This window comes from Terrapene carolina, unplaced genomic scaffold (genome assembly GCF_002925995.2).
Source record: "Terrapene carolina triunguis isolate 2854851 unplaced genomic scaffold, T_m_triunguis-2.0 Scaffold32862, whole genome shotgun sequence".
Lineage (NCBI taxonomy): Eukaryota > Metazoa > Chordata > Testudines > Emydidae > Terrapene > Terrapene triunguis.
The window spans coordinates 2,771,430-2,792,072 of NW_020697213.1; the positions used below are offsets into that span (position 1 = coordinate 2,771,430).

At 45.8% G+C, this 20,643-nt stretch overlaps 1 protein-coding gene across 1 annotated transcript; it reads left to right on the forward strand.

The window, feature by feature from the left end:
* Positions 1-176: 176 nt before the first annotated feature.
* On the forward strand, positions 177-19,528 carry LOC113409366 (lysine--tRNA ligase-like). Its single transcript, XM_026663184.2, has 15 exons — positions 177-247; positions 356-508; positions 1,687-1,837; positions 4,002-4,167; positions 4,582-4,675; positions 5,166-5,352; positions 5,506-5,631; positions 7,748-7,867; positions 8,242-8,404; positions 8,504-8,677; positions 12,114-12,199; positions 16,849-16,934; positions 17,261-17,387; positions 18,660-18,803; positions 19,281-19,528. Exons 2-15 carry the CDS (start codon positions 387-389, stop codon positions 19,365-19,367), a joined length of 1,833 nt encoding a protein of 610 aa, XP_026518969.1. The 5' UTR covers positions 177-247; positions 356-386; the 3' UTR covers positions 19,368-19,528.
* Positions 19,529-20,643: the final 1,115 nt, after the last annotated feature.

The window sequence follows — 20,643 nt, forward strand, 5'->3', positions numbered from 1 at the left end:
CGCCGCCGACACGCGCCTTAACTCGCACTTGGAGGCTTCCCGCCACCCGGCATGCGCGCGCGCCCGTAGTCCCGCCCCTTCCTATCTGCGCGCGCGCACAAGCCAGGATGCCGCCAGGCCCTGCCCCAAATGGTCTCTGACCCGGAAGTGCTCCTTCTCTCTCGTTCCGGCCTGGGAAGATGGCGGCGGCGGCCGGGGCTGCTCCGGCCGGTGACGCGGTGGAGGCTGAGGCCCCTCTTAGCAAAAAGTGAGAGCGCGGGGTTGGGGGTCTGTGCCGGGACCTGGGGAGCGGGCGGCCTGGGCGGGGCCCCGGGAGACGCGGCCCTTCGCTGATCCGGTGTCTGTTTCCTACCAGGTGACGGTCTCTAGAGCCGAGCGCCCGCGCCATGCTGAACCCAGCAGCCGCTCGGCTCCTTCGGGGCCGCTTTGGCTGGGCCTGGCGCGCTCGGCCTCCCCGCGCCGCCTGCCCCGCTCTCCGAAGGCTCCAGGCACTTCATGACCAAAGAAGGTTGGTGATTTGTTGCTCTCGTCTTGAGTGTCGCCACCTGCTTTCTCATGAAGTCCCTGCCCGGGAAGCCCTGCCCGGGACGCTACAGGTGGCGGGCGAGTGTCTTGACCTTCCCTGATGAATCCTCTCATGGAATCCCCGCTTTTGCCGGGGGGCCCTGGGGCACCATAGAAACCTTTGTGCTTTGTCACTTGTCTGTGGAGCACGTGGTAGAGTGGAGGTCCTGGGGTGATTAAGGCCTAGATCCTCAAAGGTATTTAGGCTATTTCTATCTTCCATTTACTTCAATGGAGGTCAGGCGCTAAATACTTTTGAGAATTTGAGCCTAGAATATAAGAACGGCCATACGGGGTCAGACCAAAGGTCCATCTAGCCCAGTATCCTGTCTACCGACAGTGGCCAATGCCAGGTGCCCCAGAGGGAGTGGACCTAACAGGCAATGATCAAGTGATCTCTCTCCTGCTATCCATCTCCATCCTCTGACAAACAGAGGCTGGGACACCATTCCTTACCCATCCTGGCTAATAGCCATTAATGGACTTAACCACCATGAATTTATCCAGTTCTCTTTTAAACGCTGTTATAGTCCTAGCCTTCACAACCTCCTCAGGCAAGGAGTTCCACAAGTTGACTGTGCGCTGCGTGAAGAAGAACTTCCTTTTATTTGTTTTAAACCTGCTGCCTATTAATTTTATTTGGTGCCTAAGTAGGTTACAGATATGCATGGTGCTTGTTATAGACTGGAGACTCTATATCTGTTGTGCCCAGGGGGAAAACACTTTAGTTGCTTCAAAGTGTACTGTAATTATCCTTGGTGCTTCTCTCACTGAAGACTTTTACCTTATTTTGACTGTCTGTTATGTAAAGTTTCTAGGGCTGTGAAAGGTGAACAGTGTAGGGTCAAGAAAAAAACAAGCACATTTCCTCTATATGAGACAATGCCCAGCTAGTACTGCTTTCTCTGGATACTGCTGACTGTAAGGTGAGAGATTGGAGCAGCTCAGAATAGAATTTGGGTACTTATCACTTCCTATGAGGTGGAGCAAGGCAGCATGTCCTCTTGGGGAGAGGAGAGAGAGTTCAGTATAAGGTGACCCTTGGACAGAATCTCTCTGGCAAGTGTTTCTTTCTGTAAGTTTCAAAGTGGCTTCTGTGACTGTTTTCCTCTCTTTTTCTAGTGAGCTGAAGAGACGTTTGAAGGCTGAGAGAAAAGTAGCTGACAAAGAGGCAAAGCAAAAAGAGCAAAGTGAGAAGCATCTGAGCAAATCTGCCTTGACCCTGGGATCTGAGAACTGCAATGGAGCTGATGAGGAAAGCCTGGACCCCAATGTGAGTAGTTTGGCCAATGCCTGTTAGGACTATGAGAATAAGTCTTACTGATTCCTGTTTGATTGCTAATCAGTGCTGAGCTGGAGAGTTAGAATGGAAGTGAACTATGGCCCGAGCTAGCTCTGAACTGCACCTTTTCAGGAACATTAGCTGGGAGGCTATTTCAGATGGGTGTTTGGTTTATGTGCTTGCTTGGCCACTGTCTGCAATAGGAATTTTGCCTTACTACTTAAAATGTGGAAAAAAAATTATGCACAATATAAAGATGATCAAAAAAATCCAGTTTATTAATATACCTAATTTCAGTTGAATAAGAAATCTGCTCCCTGCGTGTTATATTGTGCTAGCTAGGAGCATATATGGTCTATCTTCTAGAATGACTGAGATATGGGATTTATCCCGCAAAAGGAGCGTCATTAGCAGCATTTCACTAGGGTTATGTTCCAACCTTCCAATAAAATCATGACTGGTGTGGAGAAAGTAAATAAGGAAGTGTTATTTACTCCTTCATGTAACACAAGAACTAGGGGTCATCAAATGAAATTAATAGGCAGCAGTTTTAAAACAAAAGGAAGTATTTTTTCACATAACACACAGTCAACCTGTGGGACTCTTTGCCAGAGGATGTTGTGAAGGCCAAGACTATAACAGGACTCAAAAAAGAACTAGATAAGTCCATAGAGGATAGGTCCATCAAAGGCTATTACCCCGGATGGACAAGGGTGGTGTCCCTAGCCTCTATTTGCCAGAAACTGGGAATGGGTGACAGAGGATGGATCACTTGATGATTACCTGTTCTGTTCATTTCCTCTGAAGCACCTGGTATTGGGAGGATACTGGGCTACATGGAGCTTTGGTCTGACCCAGTGTGGCCGTTCTTATGTTCTTAGCTGGACAGTGAGGCTGCAAGCAAGGATTACTAATATTCCCCAAAAAAACTGCCTGAGGGAGAGTAACTCCTCACTTAAAGTCGTCCCGGTTAACGTTGTTACGTTGCTGATCAGTTAGGGAACATGCTCGTTTAAAGTTGTGCAATGCTCCCTTCTAACGTTGTTTGGCAGCCGCCTGCTTTGTCCACTGCTTGCAGGAAGAGCAGCCCGGTGGAGCTAGCTGGTGGGTGGTTGGAACCAGGGTGGACTGGCAACCCCCCTATCAGCTCCCCGCTCCCCTAAGTTCCCTGTGCAGCAGCTGCCCAGGAGGTTAACAATTGCAGCTGTCCCTCCTGCCATGTGCTGCTCCTGCCCTCTGCCTTGGAGCTGCTCCTCGAGACTTCTGCTTGCTGTGCGGGGGGGAGGGGAAGAAGAGAGGGGTTAATGTCAGGGTGTCCCCCTGCTCCTGCACCCCGCTTACCCCATCTTCCATAGAGCAGGGGGGACACACAACAGGGCTCAGGACAGAGAGAGCTCACTGGCAGCAGCAGCTGTGGTCTCAGCAAGCTGATCTAATTAACAAGGCAGTGTAGTTAAAGGGGAAATGCGCCACTCACTCACTCTCTGTCTGCGATGCTCTCTCCCCTCCCTCCATTCCTGCTGCCTTGTAGACTGTGAGAGTTAACCCTTGAGGGCTCAGCCAATTGCTAGTTCATCATTTAGCAGTAAGGCATTCCTTGGAACTATCCCACCCTCTGACTCCTCCACCTCAACCAAGCTTCACAATCATCAACACTGTGTACCAGTATTAAATTGTTTGTTTAAAACGTATATATATATATATACACACACAGTCTTTTGTCTGGTGAAAAAAAATTCCCTGGAACCTAATCCCCTCATTTACATTAATTCTTATGGGGAAATTGGATTTACTTAACATCGTTTCGCTTAAAGTCGCATTTTTCAGGAACATAACTGCAATGTTAAGTGAGAAGTTACTGTATCTAAGGTTTGAATGGTAATGGCTTAAAGCAATGACTCTCTTCTTCTTGCTTCATCACTGCATTCATTTAGCCTCTTCTTAGTCCAACCTCTTAAGTGCCCTCTGCCTTTTTTTGTGCTTTCTGTCAGAAGAGCTGACTCTTCTGAGGTGAAAAAGCCTTAGTCACTCAGGTATTGTCTAACTTTTGTAGTCAAATAAATATTCAGAAGTCAAATCAACTCTGCTTTAACTTGTGAGCTGTACAATCCCTTTGGTGTCTAACATAAATGTTCTTGTTTATGACTGATGACAGCAATATTACAAGATCCGCAGTCAGGCAATCCAGCAGCTGAAAGGAACCAATGAAGATCCTTACCCACACAAGTTCCACGTAGGCCTTTCCCTCACAGACTTCATAGAGAGGTACAGCCACCTGCAGGCAGGAGATCACCTGAGAGACATTACAGTGAGAGTGGCAGGTAAAGACTCACCTGGGACTTGGGGGAGACAGTCTGCCACTTTGTGAAGACAAGCACTTACCATTCTTGGAGGGAGATAGATGGGAATGCCTCCACAACTCTGTGGACCTTGCTCAGCAATTCCTCATGGTGCTAAGGCTGTAGCAGGGTTGGGACCTTTGGGATAGAAGGTAGAGCTTTAGAGTCCTTGACAAGCAAGGGAGCAGGTCTGATGAGAGGGATTAATTCTGAGACTTCCATTACCTTGCCAACCAATGATGGGATGGAGGTTGGTGATCTGTTGCCTGGGTACAAGGTAGGAGTGATGCTGTGCCTTGGCTTGGGCATGGAGTTGTATCTTTGTTTTGGGAAAATGGAAAGCATTCTGACTTTGACTTGCTGTAACCATTGGACCATCTAACTTTGGGTTTCTAGGTCGAATCCATGCAAAACGTGCCTCTGGAGGGAAACTGATCTTCTATGATCTCCGTGGAGAGGGAGTCAAATTGCAAGTCATGGCAAACTCCAGGTAACTAGGGATAGCCATAGCAGCATTCTAAATCAAACTGTACTTTCTGGGAGGAGCAGATTAGAAGATGACATCTTATTCTTCCGTATGCCTGTGAGCTTCATCTCAGATTCCTAGTCTGTAGCCAGGTGGTGGCGAACACAGTACAGGACCTCGAGGCTCCTATGCTAGCCAATAAGTGAATATTAAGTAACGAGGAGTCCGGTGGCACCTTAAAGACTAACAGATTTATTTAGGCATAAGCTTTTGTGGGTAAAAACCCACTTCTTCAGATGCATGGAGTAGAAGTGGGTTTTTTACCCACGAAAGCTTATGCTCAAATAAATCTGTTAGTCTTTAAGGTGCCACTGGACTCCTCGTTTGTGGGTACAGACTAACATGGCTACCCCTCTGATACTTGAATATTAAGTGTTTTGGGTGGGAAGAGACTCAGCAAAGCTTGATCTATGGACAAAAAGTGCTTAAAAGGTGCTTATTTTTCCACTTGTAGGAACTACAAATCAGAGGAAGAATATATCCACATTAACAACAAGCTGCGTCGGGGGGACATTATTGGAGTTCAGGGGAGTCCTGGAAAGACAAAGAAAGGGGAGCTGAGCATTATTCCCTGGGAAATCTCTCTGCTCTCTCCATGCCTGCACATGTTGCCCCACCTTCACTTTGGGCTCAAAGACAAGGTAACAACCACTCCTGGTGTTGAAGCCAAACTGGCAGATTTTGTGTGTGTGGTATCATTGGTATCAGTGCACCAAATGAAGATCAAGTTTTATTTTTTTCTCTTTGGCAATAAGTATAATTTAGATTGTTCTAAAATTATCCATCCTTTTCAGGAAACTAGATTTCGTCAAAGATACTTGGATTTAATTCTTAATGACTATGTGAGACAGAAGTTTATAATCCGTGCAAAGATCATCACATACCTCCGGAGCTTCCTGGATGAGTTGGGCTTTCTTGAGGTAAGGTTTGGTACTTTGCTTCTCTCTGTGTGGTGGTCTTTTTCACACTTCAGCCCCGAGGAGAAACCAACCCCACCTCATGTACAAAATGTGCATGGGAGTGGGAAAAATATACATATTGACTTTGGCTCAGTATACATGTTCTATCAATTTTGTGCCATGGAGCCACAAAGCACGCTAAGTGCAATAGAGTTTATTCTTTGTCTGCTCCCTTTCAGGTGACAGGGCAATTTCTGAGGGTTGCTCTTTGACTGAACAAACCTCAAGTTAGCAATTCAAGTTATCAATTATCTTTGTTCCCCCATTGCTTTCTTCCATAATTGAAGTTTGTTAAAGAACACCCTTGAGAATGAGGGGACGTTCTCCCCTCCCCCACCCACCCCAAAAAAGAAGAGTCATCTAACTTACAATAAATACTACCTATGTTTCGTGTAAGGTATAACAGCGAACAACATACCAGAACAAAAGACTTGTTTACTTCTAGATACTTCCAAATTCCTGTTTCCACTTCCACTCTCAAAGTATGACTCTCTTTGCTACCCACTACTTGGCAGATTTTAACCACTTTGTCTGCTGGATCCACAAAAGCTGCTAGTGGAGTTTTTTGTGTGAAATAACTAATGAATATATTGCGGTTCTCAAATATTAAACACAGTAGATTTGTGCTGTGTCAAGGTGCCATTACTTCATGACTATACGTTTCCTATTTTCCTGAAATTAATCACTTGTAAACTACCATTTAAATAGGCCATTTAGGCTTGGTGATCACGCTGGAAATTAACTACCGTGCAGGAGAAACAGCCAGTGTCTTTAATACAAAGTGACCTGGGAAGGCATTGCCACACAAACTCTACAAAAGTTACTCTTTCCCTTCAGATCCTAGATCCGTTCTGAATCTTCCTTCAATAGAGACTCCCATTTGGCTTCCATTTCCTATGTTGTGGACAGACCTTTTTGCTTCCATTGGAACCCTGAGCCTCATTCTGAATCAGTATGAGAAACTCGTTTTCCTTGTTTTTCCCTGTTTTAAATGGTTGCAGTTGGAATAAAAAAGTGCTTGTTTTGTACTGTTCCTAAATGAATAACAGAGCTGGATTAATTCCCGCTAATGCAACCCAAGCGCCGGACCCCTAGTGGTGGTATTGTACCTAATGCAGTGGGACATGCAGCCTGCAACCCCTACTTTACTTGTGTGGAGGTTAGAGCTGACTGGTCAGCACAACCCTGACAGTGGGTAGAACAAGGCAGACTCTTGTGGAGCCTAACCAAACTGTAAAATTGCCCACATCTTGGGGAGCCCTTTTGAAAGAGGAGCGGGTATCATTGGTATTGCAGACATGCAGACCGACACACCCCTCCCCCCATCCTAATTTTAAAATAAAAAATCTAGCCGTATAGTGTCCTTATGCTCCTGGAAACTTTTTCAGGTGCAATATTTTGTATCTTAATTTTAAATAATTAAAACCCCCATCTTTTACCAAAGCAATTACATTTAAAGTAGTGTAGTTTTTGCAAAGTGTTCAGGTAGTGAAAGGCATTCTGCTTCTTTCAGTATTTATTTCTCAGTTGGTTGCTGTCAGTTGCTGCCCCAAGGAACTTAGTGTAAATGATGAAATGGAGCAGATGGGACACATTGAGAAGGATTGATTAACTTTGTTTCCATATACATAATTTCACTTGTCAGTGTAGTTTTACAAGGTTTAGACTTCCTGAGAAGCCAGACTTTCTCTGCTGGAGGTTGGTGATATCACTGCAAATGTCTTCAACAGCTTGGCCCAATCCCTGTTCCTTCCCCTACTCCACAGCTCCTTAATTGTGCAGAATATAGTTGTTCCTGCTAAGCTCTTGATAGAGAAGATGGCTTAAATAGACTGACCTTGTTGACTACATAGGAGGAAAATCTTTTATTTCAGAATAATTTCTCTGCTCATGATGGTGAATGAATAAATAGAATGTAGAGATTTTATATCTGAGCCAGGTTCTCTCTTTAACTGAAGTATTTATTGAACACACATTATCAAAATAGTTGTAGCATGGGGAATGGAGGGGAGGGTATGATTGAGTCAGGGGCATGAGAGTATTTGAGCTAAGGTTTAACACATTTTTTTTTCATCAGATTGAAACTCCCATGATGAATATTATTCCAGGCGGAGCTGTGGCTAAACCTTTCATTACACATCACAATGAACTGGACATGAAGTTGTACATGAGAATTGCGCCAGAACTCTATCACAAGGTGAGAGGTGATCCCCCGGTGGGCTAAGCGTCACACTTTTCTGACTCTTTATCTGCCTTCCCAAAATGTGAAGCATAAGATTGAAGTAAGGATTAGACTAAAGGCCAGCAGATTTAATTGGGTTGACAAAAGCAACCTCGCTGAGGTGGAGCATGGCTAAAGAGGTGAGCAGGAAAGAGGCCCACATTGATTGGAGAATAGTGGAGGTCAGGATAATTGAACCAGAGTTCATTAGGTTTGTCTAGTGCTCCTTTTACCTCTGTTTTTTGCTGATAAGCTTGGGAATGTAGATTTGTGCAATTTTGTGCTAGTCAGAACTTTCTTGACTTCATTTCAGAAGGCTAATGTGACCAGCTGGATTTCTTTTTGTTTAGATGTTGGTGGTTGGAGGCATGGACAGGGTATACGAAATTGGGCGCCAGTTCCGGAATGAAGGAATTGATTTGACTCATAATCCTGAATTCACAACCTGTGAGTTTTACATGGCTTATGCAGACTATCATGACCTGATGGAGATCACAGAAAAGCTGCTTTCAGGTGACCTAACTAATATTAATTAAAGGAGAATAAGAATCAGTGTGAAGATAGCATGTGATACAGCATGGCATTGATTTTAAGTGCAGTTTTATCTTGTAGGAATGGTGAAGCACATTACTGGAAGTTACAAGGTCACTTATCACCCAGATGGTCCTGATGGCCATGCCTGTGAGATAGATTTCACCCCACCCTTCCGGAAAATCAGCATGGTGTGTGAACTGGAGAGAATCCTGGGAGTGAAACTTCCAGCAACGGATCACTTTGAGACTGAAGGTCAGATGAGGAGTCTGTGTGCTTTCACCTCCTCCTCGCTATTATGGGGCAAAGACCTCTAACCCCCCCGTCCATGTTGATCTATAAGCTGCCTTTAATACTGTTTATTACAAGGTGGTGTAATCTGCTCAGATCTGCATGTAAGCTGAGTAGATGGGGGTTGCCCGACTGTGGTTTTGTTTGATTTAACTACAAGATTTCAGAGTGTAGTCTTGATGCCCTGCAGGTTCTTGTAAGGGTCAGCAAGGTTCCGCTTGATTGCCTTTAAGACTTCATTGTGTATACATGACACTGTTGGGAGAGTTAGTGAGGAGGCCTGGCTTGAAGTGTTTTCACTGCATTGACACCCAGTGTTGTATCTCTGTTTCGTCTGTCTCTTAGGGAGCAGAGAAGACCCTCTGTATCTGGCAGTTATTAGGGTGTGACGGGTTGAATCACAGAAACCCCCTTGGGGCTGCCAACTGATGTGCCAAGACTACTTCTGCCCCTGCTTTCCTGCCCTGGCAGCTTGGGACTTCAGTGCCCTGCCTGGTTTGAAGCCAGACCCGCTAGCCTGCTGCAAACCCAGAGCCAGGTCTGAACCACGTCCCCTAACAGCTGTAGGCTTAAACTGAAAGCAGCTTAAGAAGTGTTCCTGTCTTTAACACTCAGATGCCCAACTCCCAATGGGGTCCAAACCCCAAATAAATCAATTTTACCTTGTATAGAGCTTATACAGTGTAAACTCATAAATTGTTTGCCTATATAACACTGATAGAGAGAGATGCACAGCTGTTTTGCCCCTCCAGGTATTAATACATTCTCTGGGTTAATTTAATAAGTAAAAAAGTGATTTTATTAAATACAGAAAGTAGGATTTAAGTGGTTCCAAGTAGTAACAGACAGAACAAAGTAAATTACCAAGCAAAATAAAATAAAATACGCAAGTCTGTGTCTAATAGAGTAAGAAAACTGAATACAGATAAAACCTCACCCTCAGAGGAATTCCAATAAGCTTCCTTTTACAGACTAGTCTCCTTCTATTCTGGGTCCAGCAATCACTCACACCCCCTGTAGTTACTGTCCTTTGTTCCAGTTTCTTTCAGGTATCCTTGGGGGTGAAGACAAAATGAAGGGGTCTCCCCGGGGTTTAAATAGACTTTCTCTTGTGGGTGGAGACCCCCCCCTCCTCTCTCTCATTGTCCTTTGAGTGTTTCTTGATGGGGCACTTAATTTGCACATTCCTTTTCTCAAGAAGCTGACCAAATGCTTTACTAAGGCTACTTAGAAATCAAGCAAGTACACAGCCAATATTCATAACTTCGAATACAAAAATGATACATGCATATAAATAGGGTGAATAGATTCAGTGGATCATAACCTTTACAGAGATGTTACATGGCATATGTAGCATAAAACATATTCCAGTTATGTCATATATACATTCATAAGCATATCTCCGTAAAGCCTTATGGGGTGCACCGTCACATAGGGCATGGAGGGCAAATAGGTTGGGGTAGCAACTGGAAGATTATATGGGGCCCTGTGGTTGAAAATGCATCTGCCATTTGTCCCTTGAGTTGACAGTTGTGGAGAGCTGCTTTTAGGTGATTACATAGCAGCAATGATTTGGTTGGGTAGTTATGATCTTTTCCCTCAGATGTGAGCCTTGCTACCTCTAGACAAGCTATAATGCACTATACCGCAGTCTACACCAGTGGCTTTCAAACTTTTTTTCCGGTGACCCAGTTGAAGAAAATTGTTGATGCCCGCGACCTAACGGAGCTGGGGCAGAGGGTTGGGGTGAGGCCTGCTGGATGGAACTGGGAATGAGGGGTTCAGGGTGTGGGAGGGGGTCAGAGCTCTGGGCTGGCAATGATGGGTTTGGGGTGCGGGGGGGGACATGGTTCTGGGGTGGGGCCAGGGATGAGAGGTTTGGGGTGGGCTCAGGGCTAGGGGTGGGGCAGGGGATTGGGGCACGGACTTACCTTGGGCAGCTCCTGGTCAGCGGCGCAGTGGAGGTGCTAGGGCAGGCTTCCTGCCTGTCCTGGCACCGCGGACTGCGCTGTGGCCAGCAGCAAGTCCACTTCCTAAGCGGAGGTGCGCAAGTGGCTCCGCATGGCTCTTCCACCTGCCCCTGCTCCCCCCCTGGGCCTAGGACCTGCAGCTGGCCGCTTCCGTGGCGCAGCACGGTATCAGAACAGCTAGGAACTAGCCTGCCTTAGCCAGGCAGCACCGCCAACGGGACTTCTAACAGTCCAGTCGGCAGTGCTGAGCAGAGCTGGTGCAACCCAGTGCCTTGCATTCCGCTGCCCAGTACTGGGTCACGACCCGCAGTTTGAAAACCACTGGTCTACACCTTAAATATATCTGAAAACGAAAGCTAGTGAACAATTTGGTAGTTCTCAAGTGGAAAATCTCATCATGGTCATGTGACACTAGTGCACTAGGATCTGCATGGGTTTTCTGGATTTTTCAGCTGCTTGATTTAGTGTTGTTAGCCCTAAAATAGCTCTGGGACCTGCCTACTTGAGAGACTGCCCCTCTCTTTGTGTGATACTGATGCTACTGCAATCAGCAGAAGTGCTTAACATGGGAGCCCCTTGATTTATGAGAGTGAAGGCTGCTGGTAGATATGCTCTTTGAGGACCTGTCAACTTTGGAGTGTGCTCCCACTGCCTCCTTGATCTGAAATGGTCCAGATCTGTTGACCATTAGGACATTCTTCAAAACTCCTCAGTTTGAGCAGGTATTTGGGAGAAATGATAGATCAGTGGTCCCCCAACGCGATGCCTGTGGGCGCCATGGCGCCCGCCGGGGCATTTATGTGCACCCTTCTACTGACAAGGGAGCGCTTCTGCCGGACAACCCGCCGCCGAGGAGTGCAGCCGCCGGACAACCAGCCACCAAAATGCTGCCGAGAAGTGGCAACGCCAAGAAGCGTTGCCGTCTAAATGCTGCTGCTTCTCAGCGGCATTTCGGCGGCGACGCTTCTCGATGACGCCGGTTCTCGGCGGCATTTCGGCAGCTGGTCGTCCGGCGCCCGCCACACTCTTCTGGGAACATGAATATGCTATTGCAACAGAAAGGTTGGGGACCACTGTAATAGATCATCTTTGTAGATATTATTTTTTTTATGCTGAGACTGGCTGTTTGTCCACAGTGGCGCTCTCTGTGTGGGATTGTGTTTATAACTGTTGTCAGAGCATCTAGAGTCTGGGATTAGGAATCTTATGTTTGAGTTTAAATTGGCAGCAATTAATACTGCCCGTCATGCTCTGTGGAAGGCTGAAACTGTATTCCTTAGCTGGTATGTCTCACAGTGTATTATGACAGAAAATACTGAAAGTCATTCCAGTCCTTCTCCATTGTGTCTGGATCATTCTGCAGGTGGGGAGGAGGGGGAGAAGAACTGACTATATGAACAGCTTCTCTAATATTTTGCATTATGAAACAGAAACTCGCAAGTTCTTTGATGCTATTTGTGTGGAGAGAGGTGTTGAGTGTCCACCTCCCAGGACCACGGCCAGGCTTCTTGATAAGGTAAGTGGAAATGGCTTTTTCATAATCCTGAGATCTGGCCCTCAGTCCTCCTCCAGCACACACACAGGTAGGGACACACCCAGCTGCAGAAAGACAGACACTGAGATCAGCTCTGCATGGGAAAGTTCAGCTAAGGAACTGCCCAGCACTCAAGTGCACACCCCTTCTGGAGTGTAAACCCAAAATTGTATCATCTTGTGCTGCACAGAGAACTGTACAGCATAAGCTCATAAAATTCGCTCCCTCCCTCAATGTGGAGGAAGATATGCGCAGCTTTTTGCCCCCCAGTTATGAATTCCACAAACTGGTTTTAGAGAAAACAAAGACAAGTTTATTAACTACAAAAGATAGATTTTAAATGATAAGGGTTAGCAAAGAGATCAAAGCAGATTACTGAGCAAATAAAACACACGCAAACTAAGTTTAATATACTAAAGAAACTGGTTACAAGTAGTAATTTCTCACCCTAAATGTTGTTTTATGGCAGATTGCAGAGGTTCTTGAAGACAAGCTGCTCTTGCTTGCAGCTTAAAACGCCAGGTATTTCTTTCACAGGCCAGACATCTTCCCAGCCTGGGTTCAGCTCTTCTCCCCTGCTTTCTCTTTGTTTCTTAGGCCTTGTCTACACTGGCAAGTTACTGCGCAGTAAAGCCGCTTTCTGTGCTGTAACTCCCGAGGTGTACACACTGACAAACAACTTTGCGCGCAGAAACTCCTCAGTTGCAGCATTGCAAAAAAAACACTTAGCCGAGAGTCATAAGCCTTAAAGCGCAGAGGCTCCAGCGTTGTATTGGCAGAGTAAACATATTGCAGCGCAGAAAGCAATCAGTTGGCCTCCGGAAGTGTCCCATAATCCCTCAATTGGCCGCTCCGGTCATTGTTTTGAACTCGGCTACCCTGGAGACATCTGCCCCTCCCCTTTCAAAGCTCCATTTCTGACAGCCCTTGCATGCTGTGCTGATCTGCTCCAGGACACAAAGCAAACCATTAATGCGTAATGCTTGTGCTGTGCATAGAGCTGGGGAGGGAGGCGGGGGCTGATGGTCAGGGTTTCCCCCTCCCCCTGCCTAGGACTGGTTGCTTCCTGCTGCTGTCTGAATTTACAAGACAGCATGCTGACACACTCTGTCCCCCAAAACACACGGTCTCTCTCCTCCCCCACCATACACACATTTACACACTCTGCCTCCCCCGCGCACACACTTCAGTTGACAAGCAGCTGGCAATGTAGTAGGATGCCCATGGAACAGTGGGATTGGGAAATCTGCATCATGTGACGCTGTGCCTGCCCCATGAGGCACTGCAAACCCTTCCCAAAGCACCCTGCGGCCAGTTACACAGTGGGATAGCTACCACGGTGCACTGCTCGGATACGCTCCACCGTCACAAGGAGCACAGTGTGAACACGCAACAGCGGTTTAATTCCAGCGCTTTAATAAAGGTGGTATAACTTGTGCAGAAACTTGCCAGTGTAGACATACCCTTAGATGTTTCCAACAGTCACCTTGGGCAGGGATTCAGTGAAGAAAGAACACAGATTAAGTCACTCCTTGGCCTTAAATAGGTTTTACATATGGCAGGAACCCTTTTTTCCCCCAGTGTGGTTATCTCCCCCCACCCCCAGTGGAAAAATACTGGTATTCTATTAGGGAGTCCAGTACCAGGTGATGTGATCACATGACTCTGCAGTGTCGAAGCAGCCATGAGTCAGAGGTTGTTTGTGGCATCCCAGGAAAGCTTCTAAGGAAGGTGGGAGATTAGCATCTTCAAAGACCTATTGTTTTTTCTAATGGCCTATCCAGACTGATTGCATTCTCCAGGTGTAAACCCAGTTGTAATTGATAGAAATATTGACTAACTTCTATACAGAAATAATATATGCATGCAAATAGGATAATCATACTTAGCTAATCATAACCTTTCCAATGATATCTTGCATAAAACACATTTTAGTTATGCCATATTCATATCATAACAATATCTCTATGAAGAATATGGGGTATAGCGTCACAGACCTGTTTTCCATGAATTTATCTAGTTCTTTTTTTAACTGTGTTATTCTTTTGGTGATCACCATGGCAATATGTTAATTGTGTGGGGAAAAAGTACTTCCTCTTGTTTAGACTAAACCTACTGCCTATTAATTTCATTGGGGGACCACTGTTTTTTGTATTGTGGGAATGGGTAAGTAACACTTCTCTCTCCATTTTTTCCACACCATTGGTTATATTATAGACCTTTTTCATATGCCCCATTAATTGTTTATCTTCTTAGCTGAACAGCCCTAATCTTTTTAATCTCTCCTCATATGGAAACCATTCCATGCCCTTGATAATCTTTGTTGCCCTTTTGTGAATCTTTCCCAGTTCCAGTATATCCTTTCTGAGATAGGTGACTAGAACTGCATGCAGTATTAAAGGTGTGGGTACACCATGGATTTATATAGTAGCATTACAATATTTGCTGTCCCTTTCCTAATGGTACTTAACATTCTGTTAGCATTTTGACCGTTGCCATGCATTGAGCTGAAGTTTTCAAAGTGAGTCCAAGATCTTTTTCTTGAGTGGGAACAGCTAATTGAGAACCCATCATTATATATGGGTACTTATTGGAATTATTTTTTCCAATGTGCATTACTTTCAATTTATCAGTGTGGAATTTCATCTACCATTTTGTCACCCAGTCTTGTGAGATTCCCCTGAAATTTTTTGCATCACCTGCAAACATTGCCACTTCACTGTTCACTCCCTTTTCCAAATCGTTAATGAATAGGTTGAACAGCACAGGTCCCAGGCCAGATCCTTGGGAGACCCTGCTATTTACCTCTTTCCACTGTGAAAACTGGCCATTTCTTCCTACCTTTTGGTTTCTATCTTTTAACCAGTTACTGATCCATGAGAGGACTTTCACTGTTATTCTATGACTAGTTTCCTTAAGAGACTTCGGTGAGGGACCTTGTCAAAGACTTTCTGAAAATCCAAGTACACTATATCGATTGGATCACCCTTGTCCACATGCTTGCTGATTCCCTCAAAGAATTCTAATAGATTGGTTAGGCGTAATTTCCCTTTACAAGAGCTGTATTGACTCATGTTTATCTGTGTGCCTGATAATTCTGTTCTTTAGTATAGTTTCTACCAGTTTCCCCTGTACTGGAGGTAGGCTTACTGGCTTGTTTGCCAGAATCACCTCTGGAGCCCTTTTTAAAAATCTGCATTATGTTAACTATTTTCCAATGATCTGGTACAGAGGCTTCTTTCAGCGGTAGGTTACATATGGAGAGTAGGATCTGGCCCTCTGAAAGGACCTCAGTTCAGATTCCATAGGGGTTAAGGTGAAGAAAGGAAATGGCTTGCAGTCTTGCTTGCCTTTACCAGTCCAGAGGTGCTGGCTTTGTGGAGATTGGGGGGGGGGGGGGGGGACTGCAGCATCTATAGAATGATCATGTAGCAGAGATGTACATGAGACTTTCAGTGAATCGGGATGTTTAGCTACATCTAGGAAAACACACTGGAATTTAATTCAGCCCTTTTCCTGTTGCCAAAGAGAATTCAATAATACCCCAGAGATGTTATTCTGTGTCTGTTTATAACAGAACACATTGTACTGGTGGCAGAGTGATGCAGGTCTGTAGGGGATTCTGGACTGATACCTGGCCTCTTAGTTCCTGGGCTAGTAGGATAAGAGAGAGCTATTTTAGTACAGTGGATGGTCCCAGGTAGGAAGAAATATCTTATAACAGGGATGGTCAAACGGTGGCTTGCAGGCCGCATGTAGCTTACAGTTAAAGTGCGGCTCACCCCAGCCCCACTCTCATTCTCCGCCTATGAGACGGGGGGGGGGGGGGTTTGGGGCTTCAGACCCACAGGGTACATGCACCAGCTGGGGCTCGGGGCTTTAGTAAGAGCAGGGATGAAGCCCCGGCAGGCGCCTCCCACAGGACTGAAGCCCCGAGCCCTGCCAGGTGCGGCCTGGCTCTCAAACTTCTGAAGATTGTCATATGTGGCTTGGAGAGTCAGTAAGTTTGGCCACCCCTGCCTTATAACCTTGCAGTGACACTTTCTCCCAGTCAGTTAGAAGCAGTGTAGATCAACTCTGAAAGAAATAAGGGATCAAATTTTTTTTGTGGAGGACCCCTCCCTCCCTCCACACATTCTGCATGAGTGGAGAGAAGAGTGTAATTAGATTCACATGTCCCTCCAAAATGTAAGGTAAATGTATAATACACATACTGGCCCTTTGCTTTGTTTTCCTCTTTTCTGCCCCTTCTCACCCCAACTATTGCCTGATTGTTTTTTTTCTGGCTGCTTTGTCTAGTGGCTTGTGCCACAGATGTCAAAACTGGAATTAAACTCTCAATACCACCCTGAGACACTGTAGGTAATCGTGGTAGGTTTATGTTCTGACACTGGAGTTCTTGTTAAACTGGATGAAGTTTAGACAATAATCTTGTGTTTTATACAGTCCTGGGCTAGATCAGATTTTAACCTCTCCAAGCAGGATGCTTGGCCTGTCTTGCAGGGACTCCTCACTGTTAATGAAGACGTTGCCCTAAGTAGGCTTTTGAAGTAGTGAGTCATCTCAGTCTTATGGCACCTCCTTCATTATGAGATGTTCTAACATGAAAGTTCTGTCCTCCTGTTTTTCAGCTTGTTGGTGAGTTTCTGGAAGTCACCTGTATCAATCCCACATTCATCTGTGATCATCCCCAGATCATGAGCCCTTTGGCCAAATGGTAAGAGAATGAGATTTTATATAAAGTCATGAAATCATGACAACCTTTTTTATCCCCATGAGAAAAATTGTCTGTGAAAAGGAAAGATTTGGTGCCATGTGGCAGTTTTGGATGTCTGACACTTGTCCAGGTCTTGGTTCCTGAGCCAAGGAGCCCATTTCATAGGGCATAAAATACAGGGGGGAAATGTCTATACTGAGTGGCCTGGAGTTTCACAGTGGTGACTGTCAGAGTGGGCATCTCTTCTGAAACAGTGACCTTGTTGTTTTTCATGAGGAAGCTGTGTTAGTTTCTGAGCTGCCTGGTGACTTATCTCCTCTGCACAGGCATCGCTCTCAGCAGGGACTGACAGAACGCTTTGAACTCTTTGTGATGAAGAAGGAAATATGCAATGCATACACAGAGCTCAACGACCCCTTCCGGCAGCGGCAGTTTTTTGAAGATCAGGCGAAGGTAGGGAATTGTAGAGATTAGAGACCGAAAACATTTGTGGTTGGGGTGAATGCCAGAATGTGTATTTCCAGTTTACACAGAGTCCTATCTCCTCTTTCTATGCCCCCTACTGGCTGTTCTAAACATTCCCAACTAACATCACAGGAATCTACTGGTACTGAATCTCTCAATCAGATGGGTCTAACAGAAGCTTTTGTAAGAAATATCTCCTACATCAAGTCCAGTCCTATCAGCTCTGCCTGCCACCAAAGGGAGAATTGTTAGAGGACAAATGAGTGATGCAGCAGGCACAGAGGGAAGAGTTTGGAACAAAACACATGGGAAAGATGGAAAAAATGGAGAACCAAAAGCGCTTGTTAACTTTTTTCAAGAACAAAATACTTATTGCGTTAGACAATTGATTCCTGAACACTTTCTTAATATATCTTCAATGTATGCAACTGCTGTAGACTGCCATCAGGGTGTAGTTCAGCTATGAATGATATTGATTAGGAGAGGAGATATTGACAAGATTATCTATTGAAATATAATACTGAAAGTTTTAAAGATACCTCCTATAATCCCTTCTTCTGGTACTAGTGGAGTGCTGTGTCTCCAGTATCCCCAGGTACATTTCTTCACATATGCCAAAAGGAATCCTGTGCAGCTTGAGTGCCAGAAACACGGTTTCACAAGACAACATTTAACTTGGTTAGAAGTAGATGTTGTGGGCAGCACCCATGCCATTTTCTAAGGCTATGTCTACACTACTGCAGTAAGTCGGCCTACGCTATGCAACTCCAGCTACGTGAATAATGTAGCTGGAGTCGATGTACCTTAGGTCGAGTTACCACAGGGTCTACACCGCGGGGGATTGACGGGAGAAACTCTCCCATTGACTTGCCTTACTCTTCTCATCGGGGGTAGAGTACAGGGGTTGACTGGAGAGCAATCTGCTGTCGATTTGGTGGGTCTTCACTAGACCCGCTAAATCGACCGCCGGTGGATCGATCTCAGAGCATCAGTCCTGGCTCTAGTGTAGACATAGCCTGTGATGTAGCCTTCAGAATACTTCTCCAGACAATAATACCCCAGGATGAGGGGTAAGATCACCCCCGTTGTTCATTTCTTCAGCTGATTTTACAAATATTCAGACCCTCCTGGAACATAGCCTCCTAGGTTCTAGGAATGTAGTAGCACCCCTTTGTGGTGACATAGGAATTAGCAGGAGAGTTGACATTTCCTGCACTATGGGCAGTGGGAACTACTTCTCACTGTTCATTGATCATCTAGGCAAAAGCAGCAGGTGATGATGAAGCCATGTTCATCGATGACAACTTTTGCACTGCACTGGAATATGGACTTCCACCGACAGCTGGATGGGGCATGGGCATCGATCGGCTCACCATGTTCCTTACAGACTCCAATAATATTAAGGTAATGGACCACCTGGAGGAAATAGGGTGTAAGAAATCCTCAAGGTACTCTCTAGTTGTAAAACATAAGGCTACTTATGTAATATGAGACTCTGGTTGAAACACCTGTCTCCTTCCACATCTCATTCTAAAGGCCAGGAAATTCAGGATTATAGCTGAAATCCAAACTCCATAAGCACCATTGTGGGGGATTAAATGGCATAATGGTAAAAATTAAAATTGCCTTTTTTCTGAATTAGGCATTTTCAGGGTTTTCTCTCTGACTCCTGGAGTTTCATGATGTCCATTATGGGACCTGGGGAAATCCAACTTGAGCATTGAGGAAGTAAAGAGGGTTTGTAATATTTAAGTATGCACGAATCAAGTACTTACAATTTGCTGGTTTAGGGGTTCTTATTTTTATGCAAAAAGGAATGTGAATGGGAGGTGAGGAATAGGGAGAGGGGAGGAAGCTGATGGTGTTTGGTTCCCCCCACAGGAAGTGCTGCTGTTTCCTGCTATGAAACCTGAAGACAATAAGAAGGAGGTCGAGCCCAGTCCTTCTGCTGAAGGCACCTCAGTGTGAGAGGCTGCTGATCCTTGCCTATGTCCGGTTGGGAGGAAGATGTTTGCTTTGTCTTCAGTAATGACGGGTCGTGGCCAAAGGTTGCTCCTGCCTTGAGGAGACCAGTGAAAGTTGCTGTATCATGGATCCTGTAAATGAATAAAAGCCGGCACTATCCTGCCTCCTCTTGCTTGGTGTTTGTGTGGAAGGTGGTGGGGTGGCAGCAGCTGTGCCTAATCCAGGGTTTTACCTGCCTGCATGCAGCCAGGTTTGGACTTAATGGGATGGAGCATGTGGTTTGAAGGGGTTCCTTCCACCTGTGACAGGTCTGCAGATCCCTGTCCTGCAGGATCAGGTGGGAGCTCAACCTCGGTTCCAGCCTGATAGAGCTGCAGTCCCATGGCTTGCTAGGAACCGGCACTGGGCTGGGAGGTACAGGGCCGGATTAACCTTTTGTGGGACCGGCACCAAACATATCTGTGGGCCCCTTCTGAGGTGGGCCTAGTGGCAGCACCATTGGCACCATAGTAAACCCGGTACTGAATCTGAGACATTTTTCATTTTGATCACACACCTCTGCAAGCCTGTATGTATTGCCATACACAGCTTCCTCAGCCCCCAGTTTTTCTCATTGAGCTGTACTCATGTGGGTTTACCAGTGTCCACAGTGAGCAGAACTTTCATAGTGATCAGGGGAAACTCTCCACAGGGGGAGGGATAGCTCAGTGGTTTGAGCATTGGCCTGCTAAACCTAGGGTTGTGAGTTCAATCCTTGAGGGGGCCATTTAGGGTTTTGGGGTAAAATCAGTACTTGGTCCTGCTAGTGAAGGCAGGGGGCTGGGCTCGATGACCTTTTGGGGTCCCTTCCAGTTCTGTAAGATAGGTATATCTCCATTATTTAGCTCCTTCCTTATTCAGAAGTTCTGTAGTCATGTCACCTGTACCACCCTATTTCACCAGTCACTATATGTGGTCCTGGCCTCAGCTCAACCAAGTTCCACAGCCAGCAGATATCCAATCAGTTATGACAATCCCCTCCCCTGGTGCCCATTCTGCCACTTGAGCAAGCCACTTGCAAACACCATTTCCCCAATCCTGGCTCAGTAAGCAATTAGCCATTGGGACCCTGAAATCACCAGCCTTTCTCCCTTTGCTCTGATTTACATGCTATTCCAATACCTGGTCACCAGCACCTCTCCTCATGTATTTCCCTTCTACCCTGGTTGTGCTCCCCAGTCAGTTGGTCCTATTCTCCCCCTGTAACCCTGACCTTCCTCTTTCCCTGCTCCCTTTCACT